Source organism: Camarhynchus parvulus, chromosome 2 (assembly GCF_901933205.1).
Source record: "Camarhynchus parvulus chromosome 2, STF_HiC, whole genome shotgun sequence".
In the NCBI taxonomy this organism is placed as follows: Eukaryota; Metazoa; Chordata; class Aves; order Passeriformes; family Thraupidae; genus Camarhynchus; species Camarhynchus parvulus.
This window is the reverse complement of record NC_044572.1, coordinates 92,345,359-92,364,308: the sequence shown is the minus strand read 5'-3', so window position 1 is coordinate 92,364,308 and position 18,950 is coordinate 92,345,359. Positions and strand designations below refer to the sequence as shown.

The following is an 18,950-nucleotide window of genomic DNA, read 5'->3' as shown; positions in this document are numbered from 1 at the left end:
GCTCAAGCACAGTCAGTCCACTGAAGCACATTAGTAAGGAGTGAGTTTTGAATATCCCCAGTGAGGGAAACTGCACCCCATCTCTGGGTAGCCTGATCCAGTGCTCAACCACCTGCACAGTACAGAAGTTCTTCATGTTCCAGTTGAACTTCCTGGAACTTCCTTCCTTGCATGTGTTTCTAAAACAAATCAAGTCCCCCAAACCAAGTCTGTTTTGCCCATGAGGATAACTGGGAAGTGTCTGTGAGCTTTTTTTTTTCATTCTGATTTCTTCCTCCCACCTCTTTGGGAAAGGGGATTGAGACAGTGGCTGGGTGGCATACTGGCTACCAGGTGGAACCTAGACACCACAGTAGTGCAGCAAAGTATAAGTTGTTTGTAAGCTTTGGGCTCAAGACCAAAGAAAAACAACAACAAAAAGAAGAATTTAGGCTGTCAAACTCCGTTCACTTCATGTCACTGACGGGTTATCTCTCCTTCTTCTCCATGCCTGTGCACTGAACTTCACATCAAAAAGTTAGGAGGCTTTCCCTTTTAAATCAGCATTGCACATCTCTAAAACAACAGCTTCTACAAGATTGACTACACAGTTCTTAGAGTAGGAAGGCCTGGTTGATCTTCTGCAAAGTCAGCAAGGCCTTGAGCTGTTGAGCCTTTGCCCAGCAGTTTATAAGAACTCACTGAAATACAACACATCTTAATCTGAACCTCATATCCAGGCTAATAAACACCAAGTAGGTGTACACCATCCCAAGTGAACAACTTCCATGCATCTGCCTATATAATTTTCATGTGAAACAGAAGGCATATTGTTCTTAAATCTGTCCAACAGTAGTTCAGTTTCTACTTAAGAAACCCTTCTTTTGTGAGAAGCTAGTCATTCCTTCCTCAGCTCCTTTACTGTCTTGCTTGAAGGGGCGTGTACATTCAACACAAACTTCAGAAGCCAACATAAAACATCCTACAAAAGACAAGGTCATAAAGGATGATGGGAATGGTTACAAACAATGAACGCACAATAAAAGTGGTCTTAAAATACAAAAAAGCAGCCTTTATTATGAGATCATAATACATGCCAAAATAAAAGTGTCTTTTAAATCACTGTGTATGTTTATGAATTGTATTTACAGGTTTTTCCTGCCATTTTAAAACTAGAATTTGTTTGGTTTTGCAGATATTTTCAAAAATAAATATGATTCAAGAAAATATGCATACAATAGGAAAAGGGAAACCTGGCTTGAAACAAAGCCATTCCTGCAGAAGCCAAGAACAAAGAATGGGTTGAAAACTTAAATATGCCCTACCTTAAACTGAGAGGGTAAAATTTTGTAAAAACAAGAATAAATCACCTAAAAGCTGAAGATGCAAGTATTTTTTTCTTTTTTATAATATAACATCAAAATTACACAGAATGCCCCAGTGATCACTAGGAAATCTGCCACATTCTAGTTTTTCCAAACCAATCAAGTCCATGCTTCGTGGGATGAAATGCCCCCCTTCCACTGCAGGCCGAAAGTAAATGCGGTCAAACCTCATCTTGCACTTGTAGGCTGCATTCAGGTTGGTGTTGGAATGCGTGTCCCAAGTGTAGCGGCAGTGCTGGGGTTTACCCAAAAACTCCCAGGCATCCTTGATGTTGTCAGGCAGATTACCAAGTTTAGTAACCTGAAGGTAGAAGGAAGGAAAAAATTCCACAGGACAGTGAATTCACAAATTCTACCTTAAAAAATAGAACTGAGTTGTCGCAGCATTGGATTTTTTTCTGCAAAACATAAGTTGTTAAAAATCAAAGATCTTGGAGATGTTTCTAAACTATGGTATTTCTCCAGATACTCTAAAGCACGGCCATTTCCGGTAGCACTTTCTAAATCCAAAACATGTTCCAAAATAAATGCTCAGCTCTGAAATGTTGAGGTATAGGGGCCAACACCATGTTTCCTAAACCAACGTCATTCCAGTTCACCACAATGGAATTTTGATAGGGAGAGGTGAAACTCTGACCTTCTAGTAATAATGCACCTATTTTCCTTTTAGTATCAGCAGCCAAAAACTACTTCTAATTTTGATTGTCTTGACGACTGGAAATTAAGATCTGTTTTCTCCAGAGCACCCTCTTCCTTCATTGATTCTGAGAATTGGAAAGTTGAACAAGTAAAGACCAGGTTCTCAAAATGACAAAATGTTTCTGAAGTCAAAACTTCCATCAAATCTGCCTGCATCTGCTCAGATACAAGTATTGTTCTTAAAGCATTTTGTTATTTGGAAGGGGTCTCCATATATATCACCTCAGCCAAAACAACGCTTATTTCTACTTAGTCACAGTTCCACATCTTAAGTGTTGACTATCTCTGTTCTGCCTAAGCAGGTAATTTCTCATAAAGACAACAGAAAAGCCTGAGAAGGTATTTTGTCACAATACCTTCTCTAAGTAACAAAGTTGCTTATTTCTATTTACCTCGCTGTCTCTGAGGTTTGTATCCCCTCCAAATATAACAGTGGTGGACTCAGACTCCTTCTGCATTTCGTTTAACACTATTTGCAGCTGCTTTATCCGTTCCTTGGAGTGATCTTTAGTGCTCTCCAGATGAGAAGTCATAAGGCAAAGTTCAATACCAGATATGCTCACCTGTGTGTGAAACAAAGAGGCAGTGTTGCTATCCACATCACGATAAGAAGCTCTAAGACAAAATCTCATCACAAAGCAAATGACTGAATGTCAGAGCTCTGGTTAATATTAGTTTTACATTGAAGAAAAGGGGCTTACAGAAAGATAACAGGCTTTTAGTTTTGTTTTCAGAGGTTATGAGACTTGAAAGCAAAGTATGGTAAGTAACTTGCATACAAGATTGAAGTTTGTCAGTATCAAATGCCACTGTGTTTGTATGCTTGGAGAAGCTTTTCTGCTCTTTGAGACTGTCACAGAGAAAAAGCCAGTTAAGCCTTTCCTGGGATTTTCTGTTTGGAAGGCAGAAGTACAGCTGCTTAGTACATCCTGACTCACTCACATGCACAACTAAAAGGTTCCTCTTCATGGCAGTCGTTGGAAAAGGTACTATGTCATGTTTCAGTAGCTTCACTCTCGATTTCTTTAACATTACAGCAGTGAAATACTCATCTATGTTACCTACAGAGGACCAAGCAAAGAAATGTTTGAGGACATCTTCTGCTGTGCCAAAGCAGAACAGCCACAAAGCAGTTAAGGTTCTGAGAGACCTTTTTACCACAACCTTCCAGAGTATGTTGATTTTTAAGTCATTAATGAAAAGTTGCATAATAATGGTCTGAATTTTCCAGATTGTTTAAATGCAGATACCTAAAAAAAAATTACTTATCTGTGGTACTATTGATTACCCTTGCTACCAGTCTTTCAAAATGCAGAAAGAAATACAAAGGAAAACACCAGAAAAGCAAGCTTTTCACATGCATAATTTGCATCAAGCTACATGCTGATACCAAGACACAGAAACATCAAGTGCTTCCGTCTTCACTTTATATTCTTTAAAATGGTTGGAAGTTTTGGCAAGAGAAACAGAATAAACCCAACCTTTGTTTTCTGGTTTTTGTCTTTAGGACCTGAGGGTATTTTCTTACCTGGAATAATAGTGTAATTGCCTGCTTTCATCTGGAGAAGAGGGAGATGTGGTGGGATGACCTCCTGTAAAAACACAACATCCGGACTGTATCTGAAATCAGCAAGGCAAGAAAAATTTCAATTAATTACTGAGAAGTAGTACTGCAACGCTCCAAGGCCAAATGGAACAAAGTCAGGGATTTCAGGTGCACCTTGCCCTCATTTTCCTAGGTTTTGTAAGAATTTGCTCTTTAAAAAAGAAAAATACATCTGCACTATATTTAGCAGCACATAGACACCACCCTTACTAAAAGGGAAGAAACAATTGTCATTAGGAACATGAAACCAATATGGTAATAAAATGCATGACTTCCTTCTACCACAACCTTTAGAGTTTCATATACTACATAACATGAGGAATTCAACTTAAGCAGCTGCAAAGTGAGTTTGGGACATGTTTTCCAGAAGAGTCTCATATACAGGATGCAATTATGAACTATGTTTGTGATGTATGGTTGCAATTTGAACAATATTGCTCATTATCAGACTTTTAAAGTAGCCATCTCAAAACATTTAACCTCTGGGATGCTGCAGAGCTTCACACCTTTTACAGTCAGTATAACAACTCTCAGCTATTTAGGGTTTATAGGGTGATTGATCTGTTGCATCTAACATTAAGATAACTGGGACATGAAGATTTGTAAATTCTTAAATTAAGAAGCCTTTTTATTTTCCTGTTGAATCCAGGCACCTGACAATACAAAGAGGAGGCTGTACTTACAATGCCAGGTATGTACAGATTCCTCTGGCTCTATCTTTCACGTTTCCCAGATCCAGCCCATCAATGTTCCAGGTGATCAGCGAGAAGTTGCTGTCATCTTCTTTTTGCTGCGAGTCTTCACTGTTGACACCAGCAGCACTTGTAGTTGCATCTGCAGTGAGGTCAATGCTAAAGAGAGTGTATTTGTTTGTTAATATGCTAATACTGACCTATCTGTGACTGCCTCACTTATCTATTAAAGCATGTATGGATCTCAACATCATTTAAAAGCACAGTAACTAAAACATACAGGCTCCAGTCGTACAGAACTGTGGTACACAGGCAAAGGAAGTGGTTTTTTCTCCACCTTATGGACGGAAGATAACATTTACTATTCTGATGTAAGCTAATCAGATGGTAACCAACAAAATCCAAAGCACTTGAGTTCAACTCTTTCCCCACTTCAGGAACAGGTTGCTTCCAAGTGGCTCCCCACAGGGTCACAAGTCCTGCCAGCAAACCTGTTAAACATGGGCTCCTCTGTCCATGTGCGCCCAGGTCCTGCCAGGAGCCTGCTCCAGCATGGGCTTCCCATGGGATCAGCCTTCTTCAGGCACCCACCTGCTGCAGTGGGGAGTCCTCCCTGGGCTGCAGGTGGATCTCTGTTCCACTGTGGTTCTCCAATGGGCATGCAGGAGCACAGCTACCTCACCATGCTCTGCACTTGGGGAATCTCTGTTCCTGCACCTGGAGCACCTCCTGCCCCTCCTTTTTCGCTGACCCTTGGTGTCTGCAGGGCTGTTTCCAGTTCTCTCTTCTGCTGCAGATGCTGGGTGCAGCAACTTTTTAACCTTAAGTACATCATCCCAGAGGCACTACCACCATCGCTGATGGGCACAGCATTGTTCCACAGCGGGTCTGCCTTGAAGCCAGCTGACCTTGGCTCTGTCAGACACAAAGGAAGCTTCTGGCAGCTCCTCACAGGAGCCATGCCTGTAGCCCCTCACTACCAAAACCTTGCCAAGCAAACCTGGTCAGAATACTGTTGTCAACACACTAATGTTTTTGTTGTTGCTAACTAGTGCCTACCTCAAGACAAGGGCTTTTCAGCTTCCCATGCTCTGCCACGTGCATAAGAAGCTGGGAGGAAACATGACGAGGCAAGCTAACCTGAACTGGCAAAAAGGACATTCCATACCATAAATCATCATGGTCAGTGAATGAACTTGGAGGGAATTGGCCAGGAGGAGCCAACTGCTGCTTAGAGATGGGCTGGGCATCAGTCAGTGGGTGCTGAGCAATTGTACTGTGCATCACTTATCTTTCTTGGCTTCCATTTTTCTCTCTCTGTTATCTCAAATTTCATTACAGTTAATTTTATATTATTATCATTAATTTTATTTCTGAGGTAAAACTGTTTTTACCTCAACCCATGGGTTTTATATTTTTTTTCAATTCTCTTTCCCACCCCACTGAGAAGGTGATGGTAAGTCAGGGTGTTCAAGTGAGTGGGTATCTGGGGTTAAACCACAGCCGGCATGGATCTGGAAAAGTTCAATTCCACATGCAGATCAGTACACTCAGTACCCCCTCCAGGTGTGCTATGAGATGGTGTATGTAAAACACAGATCTTACATCTTAACTTTAACAGGTATGTTTAACAAGGTGTGCATGTATGTGCCAATTTTATATATAGAAATAAAAATATGCATACATCCGCTGTAATACAAATATGCATAATTTACACATATACAAATGTATGTATGGTAAAATCTGCATATGTATCGCTGCACAACACAAGGCAATGAGAAGAAAATGTGCCTGTGCCTTCTCCAAAAGGTTCACAATCCACCAGTCCAGAGGATCCACAGAGGGAAAAGGCAGCCCAAAAGCGTGAGAGCCTCTCCACGGGAGAGAAACGTGGCGAAAGGACGAGAACGGGAGCAGAAAAGGAACAGGAACCACCTGCCCCGCTGCACCTCAGCCGAGGTGCGATGCCCGGCGGGAGGGGAGCGCTGCTCCCCAAGTTAGGCCTCGGCCCGGCGATAGCTCTCCCCGGGTGTGGGGGCCCCAGCGTCTTCCTGCCGAGGGGAACCTGCCTTCCCCCGGGAGGCTCCGCTCCCCGACCCGCTCCTCCTGCCGCATCCCCCCGTCCCCATCACCTACCAGGTGCCGGTGTCCGCGCAGGCCGGGGCCGCCCCGCCCGCCGCTGCCTCCGTGTCCTGCGGCGGGTCGAAGTAGGCGTTCAGCGCCCTCTGAAACACAGGGGCGGCTGGCAGCGAGGGGCCGCCGCCGGGCAGCCCCGCGGTGCCGCCGGCCCCGGCCGTACCTCCATATGCCAGTCGCTGCCGGCCAAGAAGCGGCGCGCCACGGCCTCGTCACTGCTGGTGATGGCGGCGAACTCGGAGCACAGCACCTTCCTCCGCTTGGCGACGTGTAGCGCCTCCTCATCCTCCTGCTCCCGCTTGTGCTCCGCCGGCGGCGGGCTCGGCGCCGCCTCGGCCCGCTCCTCCATGGCTGCGGCGGAAGGCGGGGAGTGGCGCCGCCCGCCGGGGTTGCCGTTCCGGGGCGCGGGCGGGCGGGCGGCGGCCAGCGGGGCGGCAGCATGGGGCTCACGGTAGAGAGCCTGAAGGAGGCTATGAAGTACATGGTGGAGTCGAAGGGCTTCGACCGAGTGCTCGGCAAGGTACGGGCACTTGGAGGGCAGGGCTCCGGGAGCGCGGCCCCGCCGGGACAATTCGTCTCTACGGCCTTGTGTCCTCTCCCGGAATAACCGGCTGGAGCGGGCTCAGCCGCGGGCGCTGCGCGGGGCCGAGCCTGGCGGGCTGCGCGCACGGCAGGAGCCCGCCGGTGCAGGCTCGCCGGTGTTTCCCCGCATTCCAGGCCTCGCACCCTGGCGTGTGGCCGTGCTGCTAACACGGGGTAGGAAACGCAATTGTTACAATAAGAATAATTACTCGATTGTTATTCAGTGACTCTCGTTAAACGCTCCAGCTGCCTTCCAGCAGCTCTCTGAAGGTGGCTGTACTGAATAACCTTCAGGAGTCATTCAGCAGGTGGCATTCTTTCCTTCGCAGTACGTGCGAAGCCACTAACTTCCAGGGCGGTGAAATTGTAAAATAAACTCTTCCCTGTTTAAAATTAGAAAGGTGTCTCGTTATGACATCTCCTGAGCCTGAAGTCAGGCTGAAAGCACAACGCGCTCCCCAGTACTCTCTGAATTTCAACACAAGGCCTTACACTATACCTTCACTGCACATTCTGGTGTAAGGAAATGTAATTGACTGGTACTGCTGCAGTGTCATGCTACATTATGCTCAAAAAAAAGTTGAAGTTACTGTTAATTTACACTGCAATTTGTGTAGTATGCAGTAGCATAGCTGCTGTGTAGGAAAGTTCTTGTTCTAGAAGCAGTTTCAGTGTTCTCGTTAAATTTTTACTTTAATTTTTGTTTGGTTGTGTAACTGTGACATGGGGTGATGGAGTAAATATAGCTAAGAAAATCAGCCATGTAAAAATGGCTTTGCATTATGGAGGAGCAAATGTTATAATGGAAGCAGTGCTTTTGTTGGATACACTTAATAGAAACCAACTGTTCACAAAGTAATTCTTACAGTTGTGTTTTTCCAAGACATGTTGGTGAGTATAAAGTTTTTTTTAAAATGTATAAAGCTTTAAGAAGATAGTTCATATATTTATAGTTCATTTAGTTCTTAGTCACCACTTCACTGTGATAACTTTATGCTCCTTTTAAATCCTGGTAAGTGGTGAACAGATATTAGCATTTCAGCTTGTAAAGGTAACTGCCTGGAAGTGAGCCTTGGGAGACAGGTTTCCCGTCTTCCTGGGGAATGCTTTCGGATTTTTCCTGCAACCTTCTAGAATTAGGATGCTAGGAATCTGATGATAATAACAAAAAAAGTGCAGTTTTAATTAAAGTAACTGCTGCTTTTCTGCGAGATACCTGAAATCTCTCTTACCATAAGTAAATGACTCGAGGTTTTTCTTATTCCAGGGAAGTCACATTTAGTCTGAAACCTTTCACCTCAGGCCTCAGACTTAGTTTCTGGTGTAACTCCAATGTGGTATCTACCCAGGCTCTAACGACTGTGGGTTTAAAGCCTGGAAGCTGAAGCAATGTGCTGTTCCCCGAGGCAGACGCGTGGGAGGACAAGCACAGCAGGGCTGGGAGAAGCACAGACCAGCAGCTCTAGCTGAGTAGGTCCTGGAAGCATTCAAATACTGAACTATTTTTGTCAAGGAGAGCAGGCATGTAGTGCCAGATCAGAGCAATGACAAATGGGACCAGATGCTTTCCTCACCTCGCTGGTGAGATGGAGCACCAGTCCCTGATGGGAGTGGAAGCAATCTGCTCCCAGTGTTGAGCATCAGTAAAGTCCTCCTTAGAAATTCTGTCAGAAGCTCAGGCCTCCAGTGCAGTGCAGCATGCCTGATTTAGGATTTGGCGTTTGCATTGATACCGGTGCTATTTCTGTATTAGGATGTTGCCTCAGTAATTGCCTCTCTGTTTAATACCAGTTTTTTTCCATTAGAAGACTGTACTACATCATCACTGATCTTAGTGTCATTTGTCTGCAAAATTTGGATAGATTTTACTTTATCAGAAAGGGTGAAACTCAGCTCTTTCAATACATTATAAATAAAGAACAATGAAACTGGAAACATTTCAACCTTAATACCATTTAAGATCAAAAAATATTTAAACTCAGCTGGTAACAGAAGGGAAACATTCAAATTTAAAAATGCCCTTCTAAAAAACCTTAAAATTAGTAAGAAGAAATATAATAAATATGTCCACATTTTACTTTTAACAGTCTAAAGGCACTTCAAAGTCTTAGTTATGCATGTAAATATATGTGGAACTTACCCCAGTTTTGCATATGCTTTCAGATTTTGAATATAGTGCTACTGACTGAAGAAATTTAAATAGAGATTTTCAAATACTGAGTTGCAGTACCTTCTTGGTGTCAAAATTCCAGCTTCTTTTGTTGGTTATAGGGGGAAGCATGGTACCTTAGGTGAGCTGTAATTCTGGATTTACCACCTGTGGTCTGGAATGACGATGCTGTAACATTGTGATACAGTCTTGGATACTTCTACTCATGAATATGAATTTCCAGTCAGAGAGGCAATCTGATTAGTATTTCCAACTCCCATTTCAAAATACTGATTTTTATTGAGGTTGCTCTTATGTAATGATTAATGAATTACTGGTGGTCTCATTACCATATTGTGAGCTAACAAATGCCTTCACAACTATGGTACACACAGATACTTAGAGCAGTTTTGTGTTCCCTCTAATCTGGTCTTTCACTCACGGCTTAAAGCAGAAGGAAAACTGAAGACAGTTTCCTCCTAAGGAATTCTTAACAGCATAGCACCTATTGAAGTTCTGTTAAGCTGTCAGTTTAAATATTTGTCTGCATTAGAAGTACAGATTTTTCTAAGGCAACAGTCTTCTGCTCAAAATCTATGGAAATATCTTACGGGACAGTTGAATTACTCTATTTTCCATCTTTTAATTTGTCTCATGAGTCCAGAGTCAGAAAAAAATTACTATCAATTTGATTGAGGGCAATATTAGGTGTCGGTACTACTATCACTAAGCTTTTTATTCCTTTTTTGGTTATACAGATGAAACTTCACTCTGCAACTCCTGGAAAAGTTGTTTGTGAAATGAAAGTAGAGGAGGAGCATACAAACAGAGGGGGCACATTACATGGAGGTTTGACAGCCACCCTTGTGGATGTGGTGTCAACAGCAGCATTGCTGTACACAGAAAGAGCAGCGCCTGGGGTCAGTGTGGACATGAACATCACGTAGGTATCGTCCACTGTGGTACCAAAAATTTTTCTTCCCCTACTGACTCCATTGGACATCTTTTCTGTGCTGTGGCACTCACTAAAAATGGGTGTTTTCTTTGGTTTCAGAAGTCCTGTTTTGATAAATTAAAGGGGTTGTGTGTGTTTTTGGAGACTGCCATTTGGTTTCAAATTTTGAGTTGGACCTTCTTAAGCTTTTATTTATTACATAAAAGCTTATGTAATAAATAAGTTTTACATAAAGCTTATGTAAAGTGTCCATTCCTTCATATCAGCATGTAAAGGGATGCTGATATGTCAACAATTTTACTCCTAAGAAATTGGTTTGGTTTCAATTTTTGCTTGTGCAGGTATGTTAATGTCTCCTCAAAACCCAAGCTCTAGGGTAAGCAGCTTTCTGTAAACCCTTTTTTAGTATTACTCCATAAACCAGAGAAAAAGCAGAGTTTACCTCTGTTGTGTATAGAGGGTGAATTACAGATTGAATCAGAATTTCTCAGTGAAAGAAGAATCCTTTGCTCTAGGTTATTTTAAGGTAGTTTTATACTGAGAATAGTTCTTCCTGTAAAAGCACGGTGTCTTAAAAAACCAATTGTTCTGAAACTTTCTTTGATCATGCTATTGTAGCTTGTCAGCTTTGCTTCATTACTTTTAATGAAGACATTATGACCAATTGGAACTAAAGTAATCCTACTTAGAATAACTAACACAGAGCATTAAAAATGTTAGAAAAGTAACCCCTCATCAAAACTGCCTTAAAAAAAATAAGCTTTAAAAGTGTGTGGAGAGTGGTCTGTATCTTTACCAGATTCCCTCCCTTCTCTCCCAGCACCTTCTGATTTCTCCACTAGGCAGATGGGGGATTAAGCATCTATTTAAGCTTCATGCCACCACTCTGATGACTAGGATCTTACTGGAAATTAAAACCTAAAATTCTCCTATCATTATGGGTTTTTTCCTGCAATGGTATAACAAGAGGCCAACATCTGAATTATTGACACTATCAGTTATGTTCACCCAATTACATAAGGGCTGAAATCTGAAGAAAGTGCTGTCTCTGGAGGTGATCCAAAATTACCTTTAGGCAATGTTACATGAAGCAATATTAATATCTTTTTTTAACTTGGACTACTGCATTCATTGAACAAGTGAGATTGGATATCAAATATTGTTACAAGAACTTCTTTCCTTTTTGGGAAGGAGCTTTTTAAAAAATCGTCATGAGGAAGCTATTTCAGTAATGGAAAGAACAGAGAGAAACAGAGAAAATTTTTTTTGGTAACCACAAGAGGATCAGCAGTAGCTTCTGGAAATGAGACAAGGCTGAAATCCTGCCCTTGTCAAGCAATGGAGCTGGTGCTACATCAGCGTTAGGCGTGGCTGACATTCTTGTGACATGGTGTCGTGTATAAAAATGGACTCGCTGATGAAATTTATCTCAACAAGATTAACATCCAGCCATTCTTCATTTTCCTCTGCAGCTCTAACATTTGAATACTGTTCCCTTACCTCAGATCATGGTTGGATCATGTTCCTCCTAATTTGTTCCAGGGAAATTCTTTGTGCAGAAATTTCTTCCTATTCCCCAAAGAGTGCGTTTTGAAAGCACACCCTCCTGCTCATGTAAATAAAACAAGAGTTTTCTAATTAATGGAAACAACATTTGAGGGTGCCGATTTCCATGACTTTCCTCTAACCAGGGTATGGGAACAGTTAACCTATGCTTACAGTTCCATACAGACATGGCCTTCTGGAGCCTTTGTGACATTGACATTTTGCAGCTGAAGCAGCCAAACTAGTTTAGAAAGGCTGTAGGAAGCCAGCAGTTGGAATAGGACTTGGAGCTGAACTTTTAACTGAAGTCTTGGATGCCTCATTGTTTCTGTTCCAAAGCAGACTTTTCCTCAGAACCAAGCCAATGGGTTTCTTTCTAGCCTCCATTTTCTCAGAGAACTCTTACACTTACCACTGCCAGTAGTTAGAGGAGCTCAAATCCATTAAGTGGGGGTTTGCAAGTAGGCAGGCAGACAGAGATGTTGCTTTATAACCTGCTTCTACAAATTCCTTCACGATAATATAAAATGCAGAAATATTCTTGGATTTATCCTCAGTACAATTGCTTACCTGTTCCTTTTTTTCTTCCTTGAAGATACACTTCTGCTGCTAAGATTGGAGAAGATATACTGATTACAGCTCAGATTTTGAAGCAAGGAAAAACTCTTGCATTTGCCACTGTGGATTTGACAAATAAGGCTACAGGAAAGTTAATTGCACAAGGTAGACATACAAAGTTCTTGGGAAATTAATATGAAAAAGTATTTTAAATAAGAATGTTGGACTTCAGAATCCCATTTAGAATTATTTTCTCACTTATGCAATATCATCTGCACAAAGTTGTGATAGTCTCTATCAAGTGAATTTGTCTCACTTCTGTAATAAATGAACAGATTTCTTAATTACCACCAGTATTGCTACAAGCCTGGGTTTGGGTGAACAACAGAGTGTGACAGCACAGGGAGGCACCTGGCTTTTTTTGGTCAAGATAGGAGAAGGGAAGAGCCTTTGGACCAGCCATATGGTTAACCAGCATGACAGCATTTTAAGAGATCTGCTTTCTCTACCTGCGGCATCATGTGACAAAGCAACCCTGTCTTCAGGCCTGTCACTGTCACACTCAAACACCACTAGAAGTGCTTCCCAGCTGTACTTGTTCCCTGAGGTGGTAGTACAGAGTTCCTGTAACATCGTCCTGAACTGGTTTGAAAGCGTAAAGCAGGCTAATACAACATGTAATTAACCGATGCTGTAATAAATTAAGAAGTATTCAATAAAGCTTTCTGAAACTACCTTTTTAAAGATTGTTTCTTAGTTTTGTAGCCTTTTTGCACTAAGTAAAAGCTTGTCAGTATGGAGTAGTTGAGAGAGGAAGTGGTGGAACCCTTGTACATAAATTCACCCAAGATGTCATCGTCTCCCTCTGATCCTGGAATGTGAAAATAGTTATATTATGTATGCTTTTCAGCTCTCCCTAGCTGAGGCTGTGGTTATATTTGTTTAAAATCCATCAGCTGCATGTTACAGATGTAAAAAAGTAATTTTGGTTAGCTTTCATTGAGGCTAAGGCTGTAGATTATCTGACCTGGGTTGAATGTGGTAGAGTTAAGCTGCTGTTCATCAGCTGAAGCCTGGTCTCCTCTTGCAGTGTTGTGGACAGGCTTAACTGCTTTCTTCAAACTGTTGATAAATGATCCATGGCAAGATTATCAAGCTGTAATAAGAACAGCAATGCTACATATGCAGTGCATGTTTTTCTCCTCTAGGAAAAAGCTGATCTACACTAGTAAAGGGCATGTGTAAGTCCTTTTTGTTGTGGAAGTTGAGTCATTGTCTTCAGTCATTTGACTTCTGTGATGAGCAGTTAGGGTTTTCTTCTGTGCATTCTTAAACGTAAAGAAGTAATTTTCAATGAGTTAGGTAACCTGTTCATGCAGACTGATTTTCAATACAAACATGTACAAGTTTACTAATGTGTCATTAATCTTTCCAAAATTACTTTTAAACAACTAATATGAGTGGATAACTAACCCTTCAGTGGAAGATCTCTAAAAAAATATCTACAGTGGGCTCAGGGTACCAGCATGTATTTTTGCTGCAAGTTTAGAAGTTTTTTATTGTATATACATTCTCAGAAAAGCTTTTTCTCTGGGACTGCCTCAGAAGCATACAGGTCTTACATGCCTGTGGCTAGTTGAACTTTTAATAGTAGCATCCTCTCTTTAGTGGTACATTCATGATTGATTTTCCCACAGGACTTGCACTCGCTCATACTCAGAAATCATCCCTGAATCCCATTTAAAGGAACACAATGCTTTGCTGAAACAGTTCTGCAAAGGTGATTACTACAGCAGGAACTTTTTTTTTTTAAATCTTTGCTCATCAGAGCTGGATGCTGCACTGTACGAAATTCTCACGTCACAGCTCCCTCACTTGGAGCACTGTTAGGAGTCTTAAGCATCTCCAGTTCCTCTGCAATTACTCGGATGAGCAGAGAGGATCCATCAAAGCAACTGGATGCACTTACTGACTTTGGTGATTGCTGCTCTGGTTTCTTCCTATTAACATGTTCTGGCATCCCCACTTATCTTTTTTCTCGTTCTTAAGTTTACCAGTTTGCTTATGTGAGTTACTCATGTAGTAGAGTCCAAGAAGATAGTTAAACCACTCCCCTCCAATTGCTATAAACCCATTCCCCTCACTGGAACACAAGAGTGATTTTGACTATTACCTGAAATAAAAGGCAGAGGGTGAGAATGAAGGAGGTGCCAAATTCAATATGTGCCAAAATATTGAGAACACTCTCGGCTGCATGTGCTGGGGCCACTCTGTCCTTGTGTAACTGTCCCACTGCAACTTAACACGACTTCCTCCATCAGCACTGGCTGCCTCAGGAACCTATCAGAGTTAAGTGGTCCCATTCTATCACTTAGCATTCATCATATCTCCATAATTACAGCTGAAAAGCATCCAGGCCAATTGAGAGTGGCAAACCTCAACACGGAAACAGCAGTATCCTCCTGTTCCCATTCAAGCCTGGCAAGGACTGTTTCAGGCTGAGAGGGAAACAGAAATAAACCTTCCTGAAATAACAAGTGAATTCTCTTCTCCCTTACAATAGACTATTCAACACAGTATTTTAGAACTGCCTAATTAATAAGAGGGACATGGTTAATATGCAGGCCAGTTATTTCAGAAGCAGTTAATTAAATGGATTATTTTAAGACAACCTTGTCTGTTATCCCTCACCAGCAGCAGTATGTTGACCTCATAATTTATTTCAAAACTGAACTCAGGCGCAGAGATGATCTTACAAGGAACTGACACAATTGAGCTTGCCTAGCTTTGAGAGTAAACTGTCAAGCATCAGACTTAATACTTGGAAGTGTTCTTTACTGATTTCACTCTAACATATATGTGGAAAAATCTGTGTCTTACCTTAGCTGAATCTTAAAGTAATGGAAACAAATTACCATAATAAGGACAAGTGGTACATGGCTCCACCTGGCATTCGAACAAACAGACCTCCTGTGGAGCTGACCTGGTTCCATCACTGCAGATTTAGGCATAATTCCCTTACAAGCAAGCAAATAATGATTTCATGAGCTCATCTTGTGAGTCTTAGTAGTACACCAGATTACATATCCAGTAACTGACAGACAACTACAAGTTCCTTCTAAACAGCTAAAAATGAGACCAGCCCTCCCATATTGCAGTTTGTTGTATTTTGGGGTTTTTCTTTTAAATATACCAAACACCCAAATTATACTTATGTCTAGATGTCTGTTCTTACAGAGGCCACATAAGTGGCCATTTCGTACCACATTTCAGTGGTATGAAATGTTGAGGAACAGTTGTCTCTCTCAGGAAACTAACTTCAGCTTCCCACTTCATGCAGTACCCTCTCCAGCCAAGTGTTTCATGCTGGTTTCACATCCCTGCTATTGCACAAACGCTTTCAGACTGACACCCACGGGCTTGCACCATGTACAGCTATGCTTTACAGACGCCTTGAGAAAATAAGGAATCAGAACAGACTTGTTCCCACTGGCATTTGAAACCGGGAGTCCAGATGCTGATCAGGGCAGATACAGATCACAGATTAAGATGCAGTGAGAAGGGGTTTAGTCATTAACGATTCCAGCTCTTGAGAAGATGTCAGTGATAAACTAGGGAGAAGATAAGGAAGGGTGTCACTGCTGAAACAAGTGTTGAACTATCAGAATTCCTTCTAAGTCTTTTAGGTCAAGCCACCCATCACAGGATTCTCATGGCTGAGCTGCTGGTTTACAATTCTCAAATTCACAAACCACCACCTAACAGGGATGGGGCAGGGAGGGCAGGGATGTCAGGTGAATTAGGCTGTTAAGTAACTGTTCTGAACAGCAGTTCAAATCTTTTCAGCTTCATTGACTGGCTCTGAGCCACTTTCAGGGCATATGGAAGAATTTCCCACTGCATTATATCATTCACCATTTTAGAATTTCCATCTGCAAAAAAACCCATTTAGGCAGAACCCCCCCAAACCTCTCCTTACCTCGTTGTCCCCAGGAATATAAAAGACCCACTTATATGCCTATTTTGCTGCTTGAGTTCATGATAAGAATTATCACCTTCATTATTCTGCAATGCATTCACTGAACCACTGCTACCACCAGACCAGGATCCCAAGCTGCCATGGCTGTGGGATGCAGCAGCATATACAGTTATACAGTTCTCCCTTAAAAGAAAACAAATTACCTGCCACCTTTCATCAAACAAGACACATTTGCTATCTTTCAGGAAAAGCACCAAAAATAAATGAACTAAACCAAAAAATACCCCTATTTTTGTTTACTAAGACAGTACCTGGGGCTTGTAACTCTAGTAAAATTCTGGATCTTTGATTTCTTTTGCTTAAAAGCAGTAGCTGCTTGAATAGATCTCCAGAGTCCAGAACAGCATTTTTTTTAGTGGGTGCTCTAGCATACAGTAATTGTGCTTAAATTAAGGGACCTTTCCATATGTAAATCCTTTCCAAGCAGAAGTAGGCCACGGATATCTTCAGCCCTAAAAAGCATTTCAGCCACCCAAGCAGAAGAGAAATTACACTTAGCTTCAGTTAACCTGTAGAGCTGACACAGCCCTCCCTCTACAGCATCTGCACTGCCCAGTGAGCCTGGTGAGCTCCCTCCCAGCTGCTGTGCACAAAGCAGAAAGCAGCACCTACTGCTGCAGACCTGAAGGGTTCTAATAATGTTTTGTCTCATTGCTTCACACCAGAAAGTTGTTCCAGAGTCTGCAGGCTTACACAGCTTGTAAATTTACTGCTGCAATAAATGCAAAATGAAAAATCTGAGATGACTTTCCAGGCTAATAAAAGTAAATAGCAATTAGGTAAAGTCACATGGCATGTCTCTTTGCTTAGTGAATGTAAATGCTCTCTACTCATTCTTGACTTCAGCTATCACGCTCAATGGCAGTAATGTTAATGCAATATTAAATGAAGCCTCCAACAGTCCATTAGACTAATCTCACTATTAAGAGGCAAAAAACCCTTCAGTGACTCTTCTCACTGTTCAACCCCCCAGATCCTGATTCGGCATAAGCTGGTGTTCAGTAACTGCACATAACCTAAACGACTCAGCACACAAGTGCAAGAAAAAGCAAGTGTTCTCCTGGCAGCAGAACAGGGGTGGGAAGGGAAGGATGCCTGCAGAGCTCACAGGCTGCAAGAATGTGCAAGGACCAAGCCTTTATGGCATTTGTGTGATGTTTTGAAGTAATTTCAAAACTAATCCATTGCACCTTATGTGTCAAGGAATAGATGTGGTCATTCCCAAGGATCACAACCACTTACTGTAGTGCAGGCTGATCCTCAGGTTTGTATTTTCAAAGTACAATCAAATAGGTCTTCCAGAAATGTCTTTTTTTTTGAAGTCTAGGTCATTTTACAAGTTCCAATTTTCATCTTTCCACCTGCTGTTTTTCTAACAAACTTAACATTTTGCAATGAGAAAAAATGAAATTGCAATGAGAGATCAGTACCTTTTATCTAAAGTACCTTTACCTTTCAATGCTCAGAGATTAGTAACCAATCAAGTAACCGATTTTTTCCTTTTTTTAAGAGAAGCACTAACTCCACTGTTTCTAGTACCTGATAGAACACTTAACATAAATTTTCATGTTTATAAAATCACACTAAAGCTATAATATAGCTTTTGAGAGGGAATTTATACTTTGAGACAGACATGACAACTTGGAGACAGACATGACAAAGGGCATCAACTGCCAACTAACTACAGGCCTGCTGCATTTTGGCAGTACTTGTACAGCACTTCTGTCCATCTTACCATATTTTGGTACCTCTTGCACAGCTGAAGAAGCTTGACAAGTGAAGAGAAGCTTCATAGTCATGTACAGACTCTAACATTTAAGAAGCTTCTCATCACCCAGAAGCACCTGACACAAGCTTCCCTTCAGCAGACAATTCACTGAGATACATTTAACATTTAATGGTCTTCTGTCTACTTATTTTATCCCTGCCCCCTTGGCACTTACCAAGGGGGGTGGTCTCATGACAAATCCTTAAGCAGCAGCCCGGTTAAACTCCCATACTCAGGTGCAATACTGAGTGTATTTCAATTCTTGGTATTAGTATGTCCAAGGGAGCCACACAAGCAGTTGACAATAGGCAGTAACTAAGATTCTTGTAAGAGCGCCTTTCTGTATTTACAAACAGCTCCAAAAATGAGGTGCACATCATCACAAACCGTGCTTTGGAAAATTAGTTTTGTGAGATAAAACCTACATTTTGAAAAAAGACTACCAAAAACGCCATTAGGCTTATATAAAGAGGGCCTGAAACCAAAAGCTAGATGGTACGAACTACTTCCATTTGCTTCTGAAGGGCATTTTGCTACAGAAACTTAATGGAAGAATATTTTGAGATTGAACTGCAAGTTCCATTGACAAAAAGTGGAACAGGAATCTCTTCCCTCAAAAGCTGTTCTGTTTAAGGGGAGAGAAACTCTTCAAAAATGCCAAATGATACAAGAACAAATTCACATATCCCCCAACATTCTCAGCTCTGAAACATGCTGGTCCCTTATCTTTTTTCCCCACTATTTAGACAAGGCAGATGGTTCTCAAATCCCTCTGATAGCACAGCAAAAGCATAAGGTTTGCTAGCTGGGTAGTATAGACCACATTTAACAAAATTAGTTTTCCAATTGCTTGTTTC

At 41.7% G+C, this 18,950-nt stretch overlaps 2 protein-coding genes across 2 annotated transcripts; one reads left to right on the top strand and one right to left on the bottom strand.

Moving 5' to 3' along the window:
- Positions 1-1,033: 1,033 nt before the first annotated feature.
- TDP2 (tyrosyl-DNA phosphodiesterase 2) lies at positions 1,034-6,867 on the bottom strand. Its single transcript, XM_030943723.1, has 7 exons — positions 6,661-6,867; positions 6,498-6,586; positions 4,353-4,520; positions 3,592-3,683; positions 3,006-3,124; positions 2,456-2,626; positions 1,034-1,665 (listed from the first exon to the last, which is right to left on the bottom strand). The coding sequence occupies exons 1-7, from the start codon at positions 6,844-6,846 to the stop codon at positions 1,384-1,386; spliced, it is 1,107 nt and encodes a 368-aa protein (XP_030799583.1). The 5' UTR covers positions 6,847-6,867; the 3' UTR covers positions 1,034-1,383.
- On the top strand, positions 6,672-13,030 carry ACOT13 (acyl-CoA thioesterase 13). The gene is made up of 3 exons (XM_030943724.1): positions 6,672-7,017; positions 9,987-10,171; positions 12,324-13,030. Exons 1-3 carry the CDS (start codon positions 6,937-6,939, stop codon positions 12,478-12,480), a joined length of 423 nt encoding a protein of 140 aa, XP_030799584.1. The 5' UTR covers positions 6,672-6,936; the 3' UTR covers positions 12,481-13,030.
- Positions 13,031-18,950: the final 5,920 nt, after the last annotated feature.

Bases quoted from the DNA above. Each gene is read 5' to 3' on its own strand.
- TDP2 (XM_030943723.1), bottom strand. From the start codon at position 6,846: ATGGAGGAGCGGGCCGAGGCGGCGCCGAGCCCGCCGCCGGCGGAGCAC. The intron at 4,521-6,497 runs GTAGGTGATGGG...CACTCTCTTTAG, and splicing joins TGCGCGGACACCGGCACCTG to CATTGACCTCACTGCAGATG. The intron at 3,125-3,591 runs GTAAGAAAATAC...GGTCCTCTGTAG, and splicing joins CAATTACACTATTATTCCAG to GTAACATAGATGAGTATTTC.
- ACOT13 (XM_030943724.1), top strand. From the start codon at position 6,937: ATGGGGCTCACGGTAGAGAGCCTGAAGGAGGCTATGAAGTACATGGTG. The intron at 7,018-9,986 runs GTACGGGCACTT...TTGGTTATACAG, and splicing joins TCGACCGAGTGCTCGGCAAG to ATGAAACTTCACTCTGCAAC. The intron at 10,172-12,323 runs GTAGGTATCGTC...TCTTCCTTGAAG, and splicing joins AGTGTGGACATGAACATCAC to ATACACTTCTGCTGCTAAGA.